Source organism: Apteryx mantelli, chromosome 3 (genome assembly GCF_036417845.1).
Source record: "Apteryx mantelli isolate bAptMan1 chromosome 3, bAptMan1.hap1, whole genome shotgun sequence".
Classification (NCBI taxonomy): Eukaryota; Metazoa; Chordata; class Aves; order Apterygiformes; family Apterygidae; genus Apteryx; species Apteryx mantelli.
Window position 1 is genome coordinate 78,790,001 of NC_089980.1, and position 20,500 is coordinate 78,810,500.

At 35.1% G+C, this 20,500-nt stretch overlaps 1 protein-coding gene across 4 annotated transcripts in view; it reads left to right on the top strand.

Moving 5' to 3' along the window:
- PTPRK (protein tyrosine phosphatase receptor type K) overlaps positions 1–20,500 on the top strand; it is a 417,845-nt gene that overhangs the window by 380,129 nt on the left and 17,216 nt on the right. For 3 of the 4 annotated variants that reach the window (XM_067293743.1, XM_067293745.1, XM_067293746.1), the window contains 6 exons: positions 594–732; positions 7,561–7,721; positions 14,143–14,327; positions 16,106–16,193; positions 17,247–17,323; positions 19,758–19,794. In XM_067293743.1, coding sequence (XP_067149844.1) covers positions 594–732; positions 7,561–7,721; positions 14,143–14,327; positions 16,106–16,193; positions 17,247–17,323; positions 19,758–19,794 — 687 coding nt within the window. The remainder of the gene's footprint in view (positions 1–593; positions 733–7,560; positions 7,722–14,142; positions 14,328–16,105; positions 16,194–17,246; positions 17,324–19,757; positions 19,795–20,500) is intronic. The other variant, XM_067293744.1, reaches the window with a different exon arrangement.

A 20,500-nucleotide genomic window follows, 5' to 3' on the forward strand; every position in this document is an offset into this window, starting at 1 on the left:
TGCTGTAAGGTAGATTAATAAACAAGGGTGGGTTGAAATTGGGTGGAAGAGAGAAGGACTGGAGTTTAGGGTCTTAGCTGGGACTTGGGGAAGAGAGTTTAATTTCCTGTTTGTGAGTTATTTATCTCCCTCACTATTCCATGTTAGGTATTCCATGTTTAATGTGTGAAAAATAACAGTAAAGGAAGTGATGATGATTTAGTTGATCAGATTGTCTCTGGTAAAAGCATACTTCTGCTTTGTAATACCACAACTTGTTGGGAAATCTAGATGCATATACACCTCTTATTTTACATACGTGAAATTATATATATATGTGTACAAATAAATAAATTATACACACACACACACATTATATATGTACACCTGTGTATACACATGTATATTCTTGATGTTGCAAACATGTATGGTATGTATATTGAAATTTATAGTATGTTCATATAGATATGCGTACATGTAGAAACACATGATGCATGTATCTATTGTTTGGCTACTCTGTTAGCATACACACATTTTTGGAAATTATTGCCAATGATAATTTTCAAGTCTCTAGTACTTGCACGTTTAAACAACTTCTTTTTTGATTCATTTAGCAGCAGCAACAGAAGAACCCGAGGTGATTCCAGATCCTGCTAAACAGACAGATCGAGTGGTGAAAATAGCAGGAATAAGCGCTGGAATTCTGGTATTCATCCTGCTTCTCCTCGTTGTCATATTGATCGTCAAAAAAAGGTAAGAAAATTATCTGTGCTGATATCTCTCTTTTTTCCCCTCTGTGTCAAACAATGATAACTAAATGATTGTTTTTTACAGGTCATTTTAAAAAAAAAATCAGTAGCAATAACTGACATTTAGCTTTTGGATGCGTTCTTTGTATTTCCTGTTGTTTCTACTCTGATTCTTGTAATGGATATACAGAGATTATATTTGGGATCTAGTAGCTATCCATTTTCTCACATTTACTCATTTCCAAGTAGTTTAAAATTGGAGTTGGGTGAATGTACAGAATATTAAAATGGGTGGAATTAAATGGATCCTTTTTTTTTTGAAAAAAAAAGAACTTATTGCACTTTTCATGTTGTAATCACCTAATGAATTTGATGTTTTTTATATGCAGCTCTAATGAGTTATTTGTATCCGTATGTTGTCCACCTTGCAAAATAATGTAATTTTATACCTTTCTGCTCTTGTAAACCCACACTTTTTTCTTAAAAATCATATATCACTATAAAATTATCTAGTGAGTCCTTAATGCATGAAATTGTTTAAAAGTGTATTAATCTGAATGAATTTTAATTTTTAGTTCATTCTTAGAAAATAATCAATAGCGCCATCTTCTGGAATTATAAAATGTTAACTCAGCACTAAGCGCTAATATATGTAAATTGTGCTACACTATTGCTTGTTCAATTTTTAAAAGAATGTTGGCTTTCCAGTACTTGTGACCCTTTTAACCTGCCATAAAATTTCATAATTCAGTTCTATAAATCTGTATTCATAGCATTGTAGCTACTAATATAAACAGATTTCTGTGCACCCTTTCTTCTGCCCAGTCCCTTTCACAATGCCCAAACTGATTCATCCTGGAGAGAGTGAGACCTTTGACTTCTAGTGGTTTGTGCACTGCATTCCTTTTCCTTTTGCAGAATTCTTAATAAACAATATATTTGTAAATGTTGCAATGTTTCTTAGAAATATAGCTTTCTATTATTTTTAAAGGTTAAGAAAACATTAAAGTTGTGCCTAAGATCATACTATATGTTGTAATTACTGGTTTCCATTAGATTTTTTTAATTTATTGCCTCTTTACAATTATCCCTGGAGATATATAACTTGGAGAAGAAACGTCTGCATTAGAAACATTAGGTATGCCTATAGTGTTCTGTGTTAGTTAGCTACATATGTGATTTTTCCCAAAAGTGCTTTTACTTTTCTCTGTTGTTTACCTCTGTGGTTGAGAATTAACACATATGCAAAAGATCCAGCTCATCATATCCAAAAAGACATACAATCAGGCAATTTATTTGCACAACTTCTGAAGAATGAGAACAAGAAGTTGTTTTTCAGCTTTCAGGAAGAAATATCTATTTTATATAATTATTGCAAGATATGGGCTGGGGAGTATCATCCTCTCACTGTATGTTGCAGAGTTCCCCTCATGTTTAATAAAAGACTCTGCATGTGTGTGTGTGTGTGTGTGTGTGTGTGTGTGTGTGTGTGTGTGTGACTCCCACTATATATTGTCAGTCACTTCCAGATGGGATTGACTGGCTTTGCAGGTTAAAAAAAAAAAAAAAAAATTGTAAACATTCATTGAGTTCTTGTTTACTTTCCTTTTTACTTCTTGCATTCAGAGTCCTTTTAGACTTTCACTATTGAATTGTTTGATGAAAGTAATTATGTCAGTAAAATGATAGTTTAAACATTTCCACTTCCCCCCCCCTTCCCTTCTCTGAACCAGGCAGTACCCTGTTAGAAATGCTACCCAATCATCTTTCTAAAGTACATAACATACCTGAACTCCTGTACTATTTTGCATTCAAAGTACGTGGAAAATTAATCTGTTTAATGAATCTTTAATGTTTGGTAATTTTTCATCATGATAGTTTAATTGGTTGTCTATTGAGTATATTATTGGTGTGTCATTTTCCCCCCCTTAGGGAAAGTGGGCAATTTTTTTATATTAGCTTTAGCCAAGGTCACTTATGAAAAGTGTAGAAAACCTTTGTATACCGGAGTTAATTCAGTCCATCTAGAGAATCAGAGCAAATTCTTTAAGGCCAGGAACAGTTGTAATAACGCCGACACATTCACACATACATAAACACACTTCAGTTAGTTGTGGTGGAACTGAAAACTGATCAGTTTTAATCATCTTCTGTAGCGTACATATCCACTGATCCATAATGTAGTATCCCTTTTGGTACCTGAATTGACCACAACTTATTACACGGAAAAGTCAATAAAGATGATTTATGCGTTTTCATTGGTTTATTAAGTCTCATGCACCGACATAGATACCTAAATCTGATTAAATGCGGTATTACATTTTATTGGAAAATGGAGTACTAAGCAGTTTTATTCATGAGCTTGAGATGTTTTATGCTTTGCCTGATCATTTTGTACAAATTGATTTGAAGTTCTACTGAAAGAGACTCTTACCAGCTCTTACAGAGTTTTGCTTGAGTAATCAAACCAACTAAGAAAAGGGATACTGCATCTTTAATGAGCAATGCCATTTTTATTTTTAAATCATTGTTGGACTATTTTCAAGTGTACTTCATTTCCTTCCATTTGTTTACCTTCCATATTTTTAATGCTTAGCATGAATACATCAGCATTTCCAATTGTAAGATTTTCAAAGATAAAACATATGTTTGCATTCAGGAAATGTGTGGTATATATGTCAGTACACACATGTATCAGTTGTAAATGTGCATTCTCTATAATGTGTGTACTCATATAGCTACATACAATACTTATACAAACATATATGTATGCACCTGTGTACTGAAAAAGACTTTAAAATGAATGATATGAAATTTAGCTGTTCTCTGATTAAATGTATTTATTAATTTAATCTTTATTTTTTGTAACTGAAAAGTAAAAAGCATCATTTACTGCACAAGATTTGTACACAGCTGTTCATTTGTCATGACATTTAGGTGGTAGTCATTATATTATGCTGAACTGCATGTTGAAAATACATGATCCATTTAATTTTCAAATTTTTGGCAATAAATGAAAACTCGGCATGTAATTTTCTCAAGTGATCTTTCTAAAAACCAAATCATTTTTATATGCTAGTGTATTTTTTTTTAATTGCATGGCAAAGTAAGGCTAGTTGATGCATGAGCAAGTTGAAATGCTAACCAAAGAAACATGAATTTTTTCAAAATTTTTTTAAACGCACATTTCTCTGCTTTATTGAATGTGACAGAGTCACGCTTTTCATTCACCATTGCTTCTCTTTTTCCACTGTCTGTGATTTGCTTGCCAGGAGGAGCTACTATTCTTATTCCTACTATCTGTAAGTAGAATACGGGTGACTTACTATTTTACATGTTTTAAAGATGCAGTATCCCTTTTAAAAAAAGAAAAATAGTCTTTATAATTTCCCTAAAGTTTTATTGATAGTTACCTTTCATTAGTGTCAGGTTTGAGAAAATTGCTTGTGTCATTGTTTCTGTTATTCTTACCATGTTTTTTTTAAAGGGATATTGTATTTAGTACTGTATATCAAGACTTTTGCTTTTTGCTAGTTTTTCCCATAACTATCATTTTAGTTGATTGTAATCATGATTTAATTTGCATTATGATTCACAGTGACACATCACACTAAAAAATCTATTATAATGGCTACCCCATTTATTAGCTAGATAACTGCTTGTAAATCACACATTATTCTTTCTTAACATGCCAATTGAGAAGTGATCCTACACAGCACTTTTTCTGTGCAAATCATAGACAGGCGTCAGACCTTTATAAATGGGTCGCTGTCCTACCATGTCTGCTGCTCCAGGTAGCAACATTTTTGGATTTTTATTTTTTGCAGGAAGTTCTTCTGTACAGAGATCTTCACCTGTTGCTTGTGAGGTGCTCTGCACACACATTCTAAAGCATGGATCTTAACTGTATAGCATTGGTTTGCAGAAAGTTTTGCTTCAGTGTAGCAAAATTGAATTGTTTGTATGTGTTGACTAAACGAGTTTTTGTGAGGGCTGCAATTGTTTTGGCTGTGAGTGAGCAAAGCAATTGCACACATTCTTCATTTTAAATAAATACATAAAGCCCTTGACTTCCGAGAAGGATCTAAGAATGCACTCCAGTACTTGGATGAACTGGTGGTGTCTGATAATGATGCTCTTCCACATTTTTAAGCAGATTAGTTGACTTCTTTAAATAAACTTAAAACTGAAAAAGCTAAGCTGGTTTAGCTAACTGCCAGTCCCTGTTTTTTTGTAACAAATTATAATTTCCTTGTTAAATAACAGCTGCTTCAGCCAGAGATAATTAACTGCACAGTTTCGTACTATGATAGAGCACTTTTCCCCTCCAGCTCCCACTGAAACACCCACCTGCACAGGTTTGGGCAACTGGATCCTCTAACACATAATGAGAATCATTTACACTTCCGTCAGCCTCGAGTACTTGCATAATGATTTGCTCAACTATGCTGAAGCATAGATTGCACGTGCCTTTAGCTGAATGAGGGAAGAAAAAAAAAGCACTTAAAAAAAAAAAAGTCAAACCTACAGGGAGTCAGGAGCTGTTAAACAATAAAACTGTCCTTACACTTCCCAGCTTTCGGTTGCGGTGCTGGAGCACAATAGACCTTTTTAGAAGTTGAAGCAGAGCATAAGAATTAGAAAGTAGCTACTGTAATAAGCTAATAATTTGAAAGCATTAATGGCTGTTGATTTATTTAGCATAGCTAGCAAGTTTTGTTACAAAGTGATGCTTCAAAGAGGGGCTTAATATACTTGAGAGATGAGATGTAATAGTCTTTTTGTTCCATTCCTGAGGTGGCTTTAGAAAAATAGGATCTTTCCAAGTGAGAGAAGCTTTCAGTGTATGGAGAATATCTGAAGGGCTTTAAAACTTAAAAAGCTATCTGAACTAGAAATGCCAGTTTTGTGAAAGCTTTGAGAGTATTAGAACCTAGTTATAAAGCTCAAGCAGTTTCAGTTTGGGAAGTTCTATTTGTATTCATTTAAAACATTTGTTCAACCAGAGTACTGTTTAAACCAACTTTTCTTAAGTATTCTAAAGATGAACGTCTGGAGTAAATGTTATAAAATACAGCATTTTAGGGGAACATCCAGCTGCCACTCATTTTTATTTTTCACTGAACAACTAATATATACAGAATTCTCATGCACAACACAAGGCTTTGATGAAAAATAATAGGTTTAGAAACCATCTTTGATATTTCTGTAACAAGGGTGTTATTAAGTAGCAGTTAACCAAGTAGTCAATCTGTAAAAAGTTAAAAAGAAAATAAAAAAATCAAGACTAGGAGTTTGAGTAATGAAAGAATATTCAATACTCTCAGGCATGCCTTGCTTTGTCCACCTACAGTCTGCTTTGTGGCCCCTGTGTTGAACCAAGACTGCTGAATCAAGGAACAGCCCTCTAACGCAGGGGAAGAAAATGTGCAAAACAAAGCAGAGAACAGCACAGGCCATTTCCCTGTTTTCTGTGAATGTCCCAGGATGTAAGAAATGTATGAATTGATTATTTATCCTGGTATTCTTTTTGTCAACTATTACAATGCAGCACAGAATATTAGAAGTTAGAGAATACAAGAAAGAGCTAGCAGTCCTTTTATCCAGAGAAATGTAAGATAAACACTGTAAAAACACTTAACAGGATATTTGATTATATTTTATGCAGGAAAAGTTCATGAAGCTAAGCTGTGTTTTAAAGATATATTTTTGAGAATGCATTATTTTCAGTGAAGATTGTCTCTTATATGGTGTCCAATTTATCCAAATAAGCAAGTTGTTTATCTATTATATTGCAATCAGAGCTTCAGAAGAAAATAGGAAAAAGAGATTAAGAGTATAAAATAATCTAATGTATGTTACAGATACTTAAAGAACTAAGGTGCACTTTACACTAATATTTCTCTGATGAGTACTTCATACTACTTCAGATACTTACTTCAAGAGCATTAGGCTTAAAATGATAATTAAAGTCTACTGCCTGCTTCCATCTGACTTCTAAGGACAGTGAAAGTCACTTCCAGTTCTTCATCAAAAGGAAAAAATTGAGAGATATTTTCTAAGAGTGCACTTTAAGGGCACTGGCTGTTAATTTGGGCGTTTAGTTATACAGCTTAGCGTGGTACTGATGTAGCTGGGATAAATTCAGAGCATAGTCTGTAACGCCAAAATTTAAAATGTTCCAAACTGCATGGTAGACTTTTTTTTATGTTTTTTATAAGAACAAAAACTTAGTGTCAGGAACAAAGATGATGTGATATCATGTGATATCTTGCATACTAGATAGGAGGAACAACTTCTAACGTAACAGATAATATGTATCCATATTGAATAATTATGTTTGTTTTATTGTTTCATAGTATTTTTTGGCTAACAAAGTAATTTAGATGGTTAAATGGTTTCTTCCTAACAAGGAAAGCAAGTGGAATGAATTATCCGTTTATAAAATCAAAACACAGATTTAAATGGAGATGGTTGATAAAACTGTATGCACAGATGCTTCTTATTTATCATTTCAGTTAAAATGTAATTATATTCACTAATTTGTTTATATTAGTATAATTACTCTATAGGAAGAAAAATATTACCAGGGTACAGTAGTTAGAAATTTCATTGCAACATTTGTGTGTGTGTATAAAACACATGATCATGAACTCTTTTTAGCAGGATGCATAGTTTTATAAATCTCACACTGGAAAATGCGTACCCCTTGAAAATCAGCCAGACTTTGCAGTCCCTCTTGCTCACTCAGGACCTTAGATGATTATTATTGTAAGCATCAACATTTCATCAAAAATTAAGGTGCTTTGGGTTTTTTTTTTTGGCTGGGCAGCAAACTTGCTAAGAAGCGCAAAGATGCTATGGGGACCACCCGACAAGAGATGACACACATGGTGAATGCAATGGATAGGAGTTACGCTGACCAGAGCACCCTGCATGCAGAAGATCCCCTTTCAATCACATTTATGGACTCTCATAACTTCAGCCCCAGATGTGAGTACAACAATGATAGATCTTCCAGAGTCTAGTTGCATGTAGGAACAGGGAAAGCAATTTATTCTATTTTTTCAGGAAAACAGTTCTAAACTCTGCATATTCTAGGAGCTCCGGTAAACACAGAGGTTGGATTGGAATACTCATATATTATCTTTATCGGGGTATGGCCAATTATTTAAATATTTTCATGTAATTTGGATATGTATTGGTACTGTTTCTGGAAGCATTCTATTAAATTCTGAATTATAGTTTTCCATCATGAGAATATTTAATATCAGTATATTAAATATTACTAGTTTACATGATGTCTGTAATGAATAATAATATGAGGTCCAAATAAATTTCATTCTTTTGGCAGTCAGGTCACTATAACAAAAGGAAACTGCCAATTTTTGTTGCTGTTTTCTGATGTTTAAGAACAAGCTTGTTAATATATCTTCAGATTTGCTCTGTATTTGTATTTCTTTGTTGTAGACTTGCCAGATGTCTGGATTTGACAGAGGCAGTTTGGGTTTCCAAATGTTAATTGTCTGGGTTAGAGCTACCATTAAAAAGTCCAGCTATGCTGGTCCCACAGCATCTGCAGCATGGCTTGTGCAAAAGCAAGATACTTCGCTGACAAACGCTGAATATCTCAGATGTAGGGTGTGAGTTACTGAGGGGACGTGACCCTGCCGTGGAGGGGGCAGGAATCAGGCCTTCCTACAGCAGTGTGGACTTCTGAGTTTGGCTTTAATCAGATCTATCCAGCCCAGGCTGCTTCTGAATTGCGCTGTTTTGGGAACGCCACCCCTTTTTCCATCTCCCTTCTCTTCCCTCACATCCTGCTTGCAGGATGCTTCACATAAGGTTGTTCCTTCCTTTAAGGTTAGGTTCTTTCCTGATCATTATACTGTTATAAGAAAAACAGAGTTTGGAGGAGTGTTGTTCTCCAGGTTGTTGAAGCTTAGCAACCTACAAAGTGGTAACGTTTTAACTATCTCATAACCAGTTATAAATGGGAGTTTAGTATCAACCACTGTTGGCCAGATGGGTTTTAAGTTCTCCTAACAGTTTTTGTGCACAGTTTTGGCTAGAACTGTTTGAAAATTCTCCAAAGTTTGATGTCTCATTGGCACTGAAATTTGTGGAGACAACTTTACAAAACCAGTTCGATTTGGATTAAGTTGTGGTGGATCCCAGGCAAAGTATCCATCGGAAACTGCCGTGGCTATTAGCAAGTCGGGGCTGCCAGGCACTTGGGCAGCCTTCTGCATGGACTGACATGAAGCCAAGAGCTCGTGAGCCTCAGCCACCACAGCTATCCTGGTTGGTTGGCAAAGAAGTTTGGCATCACTGTTTTCCAGCTTCCTAGGTATGTGATTTTTTGGGGTGTTTGAGGATTCAGTTCTCTTGACCGTCATGTGTTCTGGGGCAAGGAACCCTTCAGGCTTCCAGGGTTTCCTGCTCTGGTACAAGCTATGAGGCATAGTGCCTGAGAAATGGAGCTCTATTTTGTCTCACAGAGCCTTTGGTATTTTAATTTTTTGTTCCAGATTGGAACAAAACTGAATTCTGGATTCTGCCATTCCTGTCTAAAACAGCATATTTTCCCCTGCATGGTTCTAGTTATGATACAATTGATAAAATTCTATGACGTTTGTTCAGACATCTACATCTGTATATCTGTGTTTTTCCTATATTCATCAGGAGAAATATCTTTGGTATTGCACATAGAAAAGCTAATAACTGTAAATATGAATATAATTTTCTGAATTACTTTGAAGACTTTAAAGGAATAACATTTTATTTAGAGATGAATTGTTCAAATATTATATGAGAGGATGGGTATAAAAGGAAAGGAGTTGGTTCTATGAATGCGAGCCTTTATTGTGAAGCAAAGGAACAATAGTAAAGGAGGAGCGCTTTCAAAAACTAAAGTGTATGTGATGTCTTTTTTATTTCATTTCAGTAAGAATCCCTTTGCCTTTACCATTACATTTCTGAAGTCCAAAATCACTGCCTTTCATTCTTCTTTTATTCAGGATGCATTCTGGAACTCTGCATTCATTCTATTTTTCTGTTGTAACAAAAGTAATGGGATTTAGTTATCACTTGAAATTTTATTCTAAGTATATTGTTTTTATGATTAAAAATACACACATTGAGGGTAATGTATTTCTTCATGAGCTTTGTTTTCCTGCAGTGCCCAATGATCCACTTGTGCCGACAGCTGTGTTAGGTGAGGACCCTAGTCCTTCATTACCCATTCCTGCATGAGTTTCATCTCCTTGCATGGTTGAATGTTGAAACAGCTTGTTTTATGTAAAAGATAGCTATGCTGTTATCAGACAATATTCAGCTCTACCCTCAGTTTATTTATTCCAAATTAAACTTAGAATGTTTTATTCTAAAAACTGTATGTTCTCATTGAGAAATTATTCCTAGTCTGTGCCAACTGAAGAATAAATGAGGAAATAGGTAAATTTGACATACTAAAGTATTTCATCCCAAAGCATTCAAAGTAATTCCAGATGAACTGACATGTGAAAGTAAAACTCTCCTCAAAGATAGTTATAAATAAAATACAGATCCATATTATTATTTGGCACCCAAAGCCCAATTTTCTAAAGTAACAAGAATGAGAAGAACTAAGAAGAAAAGGGGAAAAATTCTGTAGTGTCCAAAAAGAAACAGCAACTTTATTTGTAGGTTCTTTACAAATATTCCCGTACTGGTATGTAGATTTTGCATTTCAATTGACTGTAATTATGAAACTTTCTCAACCTTGTAATTACTTTAAAAAGAAGAAGAGATGTTGGGAGTGGCCACTGTTTATTAGTGTGTCATACATAACACTGAATGCATTTGTTTTAACAGTTTAAAAAAAAAATACAAAGGTGAAATTGTAATTTGTATCAAAATTCTTGGTGCCATAAATATAATGAATAGTGTATAATGAAGTGTTATATTTTAGACATTTGCTGAGGTTATTTTAGGGTAAAAAATAAATGTCAAGTAGCAGACATGAATATAAACTGAGGTTGAAAATTAGAGTCCTAGAGATAATGCTTGAAGGGATGTTGAGACAACTTAATCCATCCTCTGATTTGAGATAGGATAGTATACCAGTAATCTAGACTGTTTCTGACAATTGTCTAAGTCGTTTTAAAAATTTTTAATGAAGAGAATTCTGCTCTTGCCGTGGCATGTTCCAGTGCCTCACTCCTCCTAAAAGCTTCTCCTAACTAGACTAATCTAGACTAAATCTTCATTGCTGTAAATTGAACCATTTCCTTTTGACAGACTTATAGAAAATGTAGAAAACAAAACATCGCTGTCCTTTTAAGTCTTTTCCACCTTGAAAGGCTTTCGTGTTCTCCTCTTAACTGTCTCTCTCTCAGTTGAATTAAACACAGTTCTTTTAGCTATTATCTTATAGCTGATGCTTTTTCTAAACTTTTTATCATTCTTTTCCTCTGAACACTTTCTAACTTGTAGCTCTAAGTCTTAAATTGTGATGCCCCAAATCACGTGCACTTCTCCAGGAGAAGTCTCAGTACTGAGTAGAGTGGAATAGTTACCCCTTGTGTCCTACTTGTAACGTCCCCGTTACCTGAAACGTATTTTGTCCTTTTTACTGCAGTCATGTTGCTGACTTGTACTGAGCTTGTGATCCGCTAAAATCCCAGTTATCATTAAGTAGTCTGTTACTCCATTTTGTAGTTATATGTTTGAGTTATTTCTCTTTCCTGTACACATCATGTCGCTTTCTTTGTTTAATTCACCCTTGATTTTTTGCTTTGTTTCTCAAATAATCAAGACAACTTTTAAATCTGGTCTTGTACTTGCAAAGTGCTTGTGGTGCCTTCTCACTCAGAGCTCTCGGCCTGTTTTATCACTGAATTTTCTATCTTGTTGTCCAAGTTATGGGTAAAAATACTGATGCAAAGTAGACCCAGGAGGAGCCTCTGGAGATCTTTGTTTTAAAGTGTCCCCTGAGACTGACAGCAAATCATTTTTTGTTACTTTGTGAATGGTCTTTTGGTCCTTTTCAAGCTGGTGTATACTCACCATGTGGAAATTTTATTGTCTGTATGCCACCTGTTTCTTTTTGATAATGTTGCAAATAACATTCTCATGACTGTGATAAATGTCAAGCATGTTAGTGCATTAGAAAGTTTATAACCATCAGAGCAGTTAGATGCTGGAGCATTCAAGTTCGGGGCCCCAAAAAAACTAATGAGGTAGTTTAAGAAGAGTTTATGAAGAGAGATGAAATGACATGGCTGCCTGAAAGAGCAAAGGATTAGATTCTGAATACTTACCAAAATTAATTATTAATCAATTGAATAACAGTTTATTTTAAAATGGGTCTTTTCCTGAAATGCTTCTAAGGCTTCTTGTATCCTTTAGCATTGTTTCAGGCTCCTAAAATCGACATAGGTAATGTCCAGTGATACTTGTAATGCTATTGTAGGTTGCGTTTAGGCTAAGTATGTTTTCTGATATCCAAAAGTTAATCTGTTGGCTCTACATTGTGATAGACAACCGTGAACAGCAAGCCCTAGGCGTTAACTGAAGAAGAGTTTAATAGTTCCTGTTTGTATTTCCATCTATTGGTGATGGTGGTGTTTTGTGTGTGATAGTCTACTGGTATAAGCGAAGCATTGCTCGTTGGAGGAGATAAAATTTTTTGTTCCGTTTACTGAAATAGTGGAGAGAAGCAGACAAGTTTTTGGGCACCCCATAAAGAAGGGATTGGGTAGCTTTAAGTTTGTTCCTCTTGAACTAGATCAGTGGGCCTATTCCTTCTCCATATAAACTTTACTTTGTTTAACATCACAATACAGTTTCCATCTGTTTTTATTTACAGATGAGCAAAATTTTATGGGCCCTAAATTATAGCAAATCTTATTTTATATGAAGTTGTTATTACTTTGTAGCTGTACTAGATTTCATTTTCTTCATTTTTAGGTTATTAATGTTGCACTCCATTATGCGTGCATTAGCACTGAGCTAGTATGACAATTTTGCTTTTCTCAAGTCCCTATCATTACATTGATGGCATAATGTGGCCCTTATATTTTTAAAACTGCTTTCATTGTTACCTATTGTGAAGCTTTAACAACTTTTAATGTCATTTTTCTTTTAGTCATTTTCTAATATAGTCCTAAAATAAATTTCTTATGTTCTGTTCACTCATTATTTTTTGCTGCTTCAATGGGTTAAAGTGCCTATTACTGGTAAGTATACTGCAAGGAATGGGGAGAACTGCAAATCCTGAAGTTTGAAATGTGTATGATTTCATATGTGTAACATTACTATAAAAAGTGGCTGGTACATGTCACTCACATTATTAGGCAGTTTAATGAGGCATAAATGTACTGAATTTAGCAACTTGTGTGACAGTTCAAAGAGTCGGGGTACTTACTAGGAGCTCTCACTTCATACAGCATTAACGAGTTTTGCATTTTTGGCAGAATTGTAGAAAATCCGTCCTTGGGTTTTCCGTTTTCTTCCTAGAGCGTTTTACTTTCTACTCTGAACTCTTTGGAAGGAAAATGATGGACTGATTGCAGAATCAGTAGCATATGAGCAGAAGCATATGAGGAGTCAGATACCTGCTTCTCATTTCTGTAGTTATTTTCCAAAAAAGTTTTCAATTACATTTTTTTCTTCCTGTGTAAAATCATCTGAATTGCTGATTGCTAATTTAAAAAAAAATGCTTCACAGAAGGGATTGACTAAATGTGATCACTTCAGGCAGTTTTGACGTTTGATAAAAAGGTCTGGATAAAAAGGATTAGTATAACATAAGACATTGGAAGAGAATTCATTCTTCATGTGGAGTAAAAACTGCAGCTGAACTCAGCACAGTATTTTTCTATTTTATTCTCTATTTTCTCCATTTATTCTTTATTTAATTTTTCTATTAAAGGATTAAAATGACTACTCTGAAGCGTTGATTCTTCTTTCCAAATGGACATAGTGCTCTGAAGTCCTAGCATAATTGCTTCTGTTTTTCACTGTGATCTCAATTTACTGTATGTTGGCTTTAGACAAATGATGTGCTGATACCGCTACGGAGTTATTCTAATGTATTGTTTAAGGTGCAGTATTGCTGTTGATACATACTAGCTGTAAAAAAGTTACTTTGAGGTGATAGAGATTGGAGTTCCCAAGTACATGAATGTAGTAAAGTTCTGTAGTTTCAAATAAAATGCCCTTCAGACATCTTTATTGCAGGAGGAGAAATTGCAAACTTTTGTATGTGTTTGCAGTTAAATTCCTTTATGCACATTACAGTATTTATGTGCTGGATAGTAGTTTGCATTCTCAGAAATCAGATATGTTTTTGAAGGAAGAGGCTTGAGAATAGGTGTTGACATGCTATTGCCATGCTGGTACCTAATTCATTGATTTCTTGTAAACACAGATGAAAACCACAGTGCAACAGCAGAGTCCAGTCGCCTTCTGGATGTCCCTCGTTACCTCTGCGAAGGCACAGAATCCCCATACCAGACCGGGCAGCTGCACCCTGCCATCAGGGTGGCTGATTTACTGCAGCATATTAACCTAATGAAGACCTCCGACAGCTATGGATTTAAAGAGGAATATGAGGTGAGATCTTCAGTGGTTTATTTGCAAAACATTTTGCAAGGAAAAATCCCTTTGAAAGGTACAGCTTTTTGTTTGCATTGAATTACAAAAGAATGCAACTAAATGTAATGGGTTGAATTGAAAAATAAAGAAAGATAAGCAGGCATTAGATTCTTCAATATGTAACCCAAAAGTGAAAAAGTGAGTGGAGTCCCAATGTTTGAGCCACTGCAGGTTACAAGTGCCTGGGAAAAACACTAACTATATTCTTTAAGGCATAGGAGACATGCTGCTGAATCTTTTTGAAGTATTATAAGAAGTTGCCACCGTTTTGTCACCATGTTTTAGTCGAAACTCTGTAATTAGTTATGTGAGCTCTCCTACCCCTTTTCACTGCAGGTCACCTGGATTAGGTTAAAGTGATGGTTGAGCCTGGCTGGTTTTGCGCTGCTAGAAGTACTCTAGTGATTTATTACATCACCTAGCTAGGGCAACACTGGGACTGAACTCCATCTGAGAAGCAGTAAAGAAGTACTGAGGGCAGTAACTTCTTTAGAAGTTCTAATTAGACCTGCCTGAGCATGTCTACTTACATCCTTAATTTAAAAATGAAAACAAAAAATTCCCAGCACTGAAGGTGAAAGATGAGTACTGACTCATTTCATTTCTGATCTCTGAATCTGTTGAGATTCTGCAGGATTAGAATACGAGGCAGTATACACAGTAAAATGTGAATGATACTGCCAAGGTCACATGCAATACAGCTAGGTTTAAAATGAGTTTTATCTGAGTAGGTAATCTGTTGTGATTCAATTGTGATCCTTCTTCCTAAAGCTGTCTGTCCTGTAATATAAGGACTGGAATAAATAAATATGTGTTTTTTAAATAAGGTTATTTTCTTTTCCTCTCTTTACTTAAACATGCTTCCTTATTCTCTGCCTAACTTTAGGGCTGAGCGCAAGTATCAGCTGGGGGAAGTATTAACCAGGGGGAAAAGCTGTCCCTGATTCCATTTAAGGTGTTGCCTACTTTCTGTTTCTTGTATAACCATACATGACATCTTTGCCCTGACTTGGGCTTCTGAAGGCACATTAAAGTTTTGCTTCTATGGCTATTGTGTACTTTCTGAAATGAGCCTATTCAGGTGAGGATAACAGAACACCTGAGAGGAGAGACTATTATAGGCCTGCAATAGCTGTAAAATATCTATGGACAATGAAGAAAAAGCTGAGGAGGAATAAAAGCTTTCTCTGTCGTTACCAGGACATCAAACTCTTAAGAAGAGTTAGAAAATGTAGAATAATTTTGCTACTGGCTGGAGGGAGGGATATATAGGAAAACAACATGGGCAATACATATTTTCAGAGGAGGTTTCCTGATTGCTTTATAGGAAGAAAAGTCATTGTACGAAGCAATATGAGGAAAGCAATGCAATATTGTGTTAAATGGGCTAATATATTGTGGTGCCTTGTAAGAAGGATTTACCTGTGTTTTCTCAACTTACTGTTGTTTCACCATAATGGGGATGTCCGTGCATGTCCAGCCTTCCAGCAATTCCGGGATTTGAAATCCCCCTGGAGTCCATCAGTGACTTGCCCATTGACCCTAGCAGTCCCAATGAGAGAAAGTCTTCCTTTTGCTCTAGATATATTTCTATACCATAGTGCAGCCTGGGTGACGAGGGCAGACAGGCAAAACTGAGCTTCCTTTGTGGCAAAGAAGTTCTTTTAACCTGTAGGTTAACTTTAGTGAAAAGTTAACGGTCCCAATGTTTTCTTTTGGAACATTTTTATTTATAGAGTTTTTTTGAGGGACAGTCGGCTTCTTGGGATGTTGCTAAGAAGGATCAAAACAGAACAAAGAACCGCTATGGAAACATCATAGCATGTAAGTATCAGCGCGCTCGCTTTTACTGATAGACGTAGTCATGTATTACTTGAGCACTGTTCTTTCTTGAAAAATGTATGGTGGCATACCTGCTTACCGCCTCAGTCGGGGAAGAATGACAGTGCCTTGTCCAGAATTTTTGTTGTCCTTCAGACTTTTATGTTCATTCATCTTTCTTCCTTTTATAATTTGGGCTGAAGTTCACAATTTTATCTCTGTCGTACAAGCTATGGTGAACATGTAAAAGTGGCAGCACTCATTTGAATGCTAATTCTGTGGTAGTTTTCTACAGGTATAATTTATTTCAGGTTATTCTGACTGCTTCAAAACTTTTCACGTTTTATGTGATTTGTAGCTGATGGGATTTATAGCTGATACATCTGAATTGCAGTTGTTTAAAAGTGGTGTGTTTTACAGAGGTGATTAAGATCAGAGAGTTCTGACTCCTGTCTTTCGGCATAAAGTGTCGATAGTTTGGATTCATCCCCTGGGATAATGCAGTTTATTACTGTTTTACAAAGGCAATTGAACATATAGGCATGAAGTTACTGGAGAAGCTGCTGAACTGATGGTGCTACCTGTTAATCAAATCCAGGTGATTGAAAGTGTGTTGCTGATGGCTACTCTGTAGCTTTTTTTTTTTTTTTTTTTTTTTTTTAATGTATCAATATGAGCTTAAACAGGCTGGTGTGGAAGTAAAGAAGCAGTAAGCAGGACTTTGGGATTTCTGGATTGCCATCGGTGCAGCTGATTTTGAAAGGGACTTTGAGCAAATGATGTGGATTCTTTGTGTCTGTTTACCACATGTAATGGTGTGGCACCTGTCAGCTACACTTGATGAACCTTAATTAATATTTTTGAAGTAATTGAAGACCTCAGACAAAATGCTTCTTTGCAATTCTGTGTAAACACTTACCATTTAAGGGTTGTAAATAGTTAGGTGCTTATGCCAGCTGATTTTGGCTTTCTAGGCGACATAATATCTCACTCCATAATATCTCACTTAAAAATCACGCTTAAAAGAGACACCATAACCACTTTTGTTTTTTACAGATGACCACTCCAGGGTGATTTTGCAACCTGTTGAGGATGATCCATCTTCAGATTACATTAATGCCAACTACATAGATGTGAGTGGATTGTACAGCTTTCTCTCTTTCATTTTGCCGGCTTCTCTCTATGTGAAACTTTTTGCATGTTATGCCTAGAAATTTATTGAAAGCTTTCTTTTATTAAGAACAAAATGTACACTTTCCTTGTTCTACGTCCTAGTACTCACTGACATTGTTGTGCTTTCTTTCACATCTGACTTTGGTTTGGGCTGTAGATTTGGCTGTACAGGGATGTAAGTACCACTATATGTGAATAACAGCATCCTATTGTAAATATTTAATATAGATATTGTTATTAGTTACTTTTCTATTTTTGTCACTAGATATCTATGCATGCCTCATCTAATTTCTCATCTGTTCCTTTAAAAAATGTCCTTCTGTGTGAATATTTTTGTACCTGATTTGAAAAGATTTAAACTTTTAACATAGTTCTGAATATTGTTAGATAAATGAGGTATACCTCTGTGTTAAAGAAAATTTTTGCTGTTCACTTAATTTTTTTTGATGGTTTTGGTTACAAGATTTTATTTTTCCCCTCCCATTTATATGTGAGAAGCTGGATAGTATGCTGTACTGTAGTTGTTTTGAAAATGTGTCTTGTGAAGTAGTTGTAATATATGTTTGGGAAGAGGGAGGGATTGATGGCCTTTTGGTTTTTGTCTGTTTTGTTGAAAGAGTTCAGCAATGTAGGCAAACTGAATGTTTAGCTGATGTTTGTCTTCAGGTGCCAATCTGGATATTACAAAGTATATATACACAAGCATATATATAAATATTTTAAAGTAAGAAAAATTTTGTCTTTTCTGCTGCAGAAAACTCTTCTCAAATTTGAAATTTCATACTTTAATTAAAATGTGAATTAAAAGAAAAACTTGATAGGAACAAGAAATTTCAACAATTTCTGCTCTGTTTTGATTAGCAAAATATAACTTTATCTAACTATGGAATTCAAAGTAGTTTGAAAAATACTGAAATAGCTAGTGCAAGTGTTCTAAAACACATGACTTTGGTTACTTTTCTTTATAATTGCACCTTGCTAATTTGTCCTGTCCTCTGTTAGTTTATAAATTATTTAAGACCCTCTAGATCTCTCAGAATATAAAAATTTAGCTACACGTATAGCACTGTCTTTTTATTTTGATGTTTTTATATGGCAATCTCTGTGATGTGTAGGCCCATGATGTTTTGCCTGGGGCTTTAAACAAGAAAAGTCTCCCCGATTTGTAATAATTTCAGTTCCCTGAGGACATTGTTTTTCTTATTCAGAAGTAAATAGAATCCCATTATAACCAGAGAAGAAGGCTACAAGTTAAAACTGGCACTTTACAATTTTAAAGTGACACTTTTACCTTGTTCTGGGAAGCATTACTGAGTGTAAAAAAGCGTAGCCCAGTATTCCACTTTTACAATTTGAAGTTGGAGCTTGATCTTAAGAACTCTAGGAGACAATTTTTAGTAATTTGATGTAATCTTGGCCTCTTCTAAAGTCAAGAATAAGACACTCAGAAGTCTTTTCATAAACCCCAGTTGGCTTAATAAAATTGTAACCTGATAAATAATTGGAGTTATTTCTCTCACTGTGAAATTCTGTATTGTTTTCTCACCAGCAATACTAAAAGTTTCCTTGTCTAAATGGCTAACGCGATGCTGGTGCTGGTCGAAGTATATTCTCAATGATTTCATCAAGGGCAGAATCTCTTTGTCTTGTAGTTTGTGTGCAGATGATTGACACTTAAATCTGTGCAGTATAGCTAGCAGTGGAATATATCCAGCTAACTGGAAAGGCTTGGTTGTGCAGGTCTATCTATATATATGTGTGTGTATATTCTTGTGTGTGTATCGCGTACAGTATAATACATGCACACTTTGTATAGCAGTGCAAAATACATTGCAGAGGATTCTGTTGCTGTAGGACCCTGATTTAGTGCCCATATCACACTGTTCAGCTCTAGCATTGGAAAGATCTGTCCCTGCTATTTATGGCTTGAGTATATACCTCTTTGTGCTTTGCAATAATTCTTTATTTATAAGAAAACAAAAGGTGTGTATTCATTTCACATTTGTATGAGCTGGAAATGATGATTGACTATAGAGATAATCTGGAGGCAAAGATAATTTGTACTAAATTTTAAATAAATGACCCAATGTATTGAGCTGGGGATATAATGTGAATAGAAGACTAATTTGTAGGACTGGTGAGCTGTCTAGAATCCCCCTTCCTGGTACACTACAATGTCTGTTCAAGTCAAATGTTATTTCCACTTTATCTGTTGCCATTAAAACCTTTTCAGCATTAACAGTCTTTTTTGGTTTTGAGCTTCATGCTGCTCTTAAACATTGGTTTGTTCTGAAAAGGTTGTCTAGAGCTAACAATTCTGTAGTATGTTATGCTTTTATTTTCCCCTCTCTGTTAGTAATATGGTATTCAAACCAACTTATATTGCTGTTCTAGGGATATCAGAGACCAAGTCACTACATTGCAACCCAAGGTAAGAATCTGCCAGCATAAATCAAATCTAATACGCGTTTGCTGTGATGTTTAGCAGAGTTTTGGTAAAATGGGAGTATGTGAAAATAAAGCATATCCAATATTGTGAGTTGTCTTCTTGTGTTATGGTAAATCAGCATAGCATGTTCAGATGGAATGTGAATAAATGCAAAAATTGCACTAATTTGTCATATTAATTAGATATTGAGTAACTCTTTCAGTGATAAATTCAGCTGATAAAATCAATAGCTACAGCTGTAAATTCCAGTTACAAAGATGAATAGAGAAATGAGGCACATGGACAGAGAAAAGTTTCAACCTGCCTTGAGGCATTTTTCTTCCCATATTACAATGTATTATTTTACTGTTTATAATTTAGTCCAGGACTGAGACTGTGAAGATAGTAATGATAAATTAAACACTAGCTCAGCAAATCTGGGTAAAATATGGGCAAAGAGGGACAAAGCCTTTTTGTAGAAATAAGAGAAGAAAATCTTTGTAGTGTAACACCCTGCTAACAAGAAGTGGGGGGGGGGGAGAAGAAAAAAGTTACATTTCTATGGAAGTTAGTCATTTTGTATTTCTGATTAAACTTCTCAAAATAAGGAAAAACAAATAGCCTGGTCTAAGATTGCACTGAAGTATCAGAGGCTATGAATTAAAGTAAAAATAATTAGATTTAGATGTGTCGTTACTTGATCTGTGAG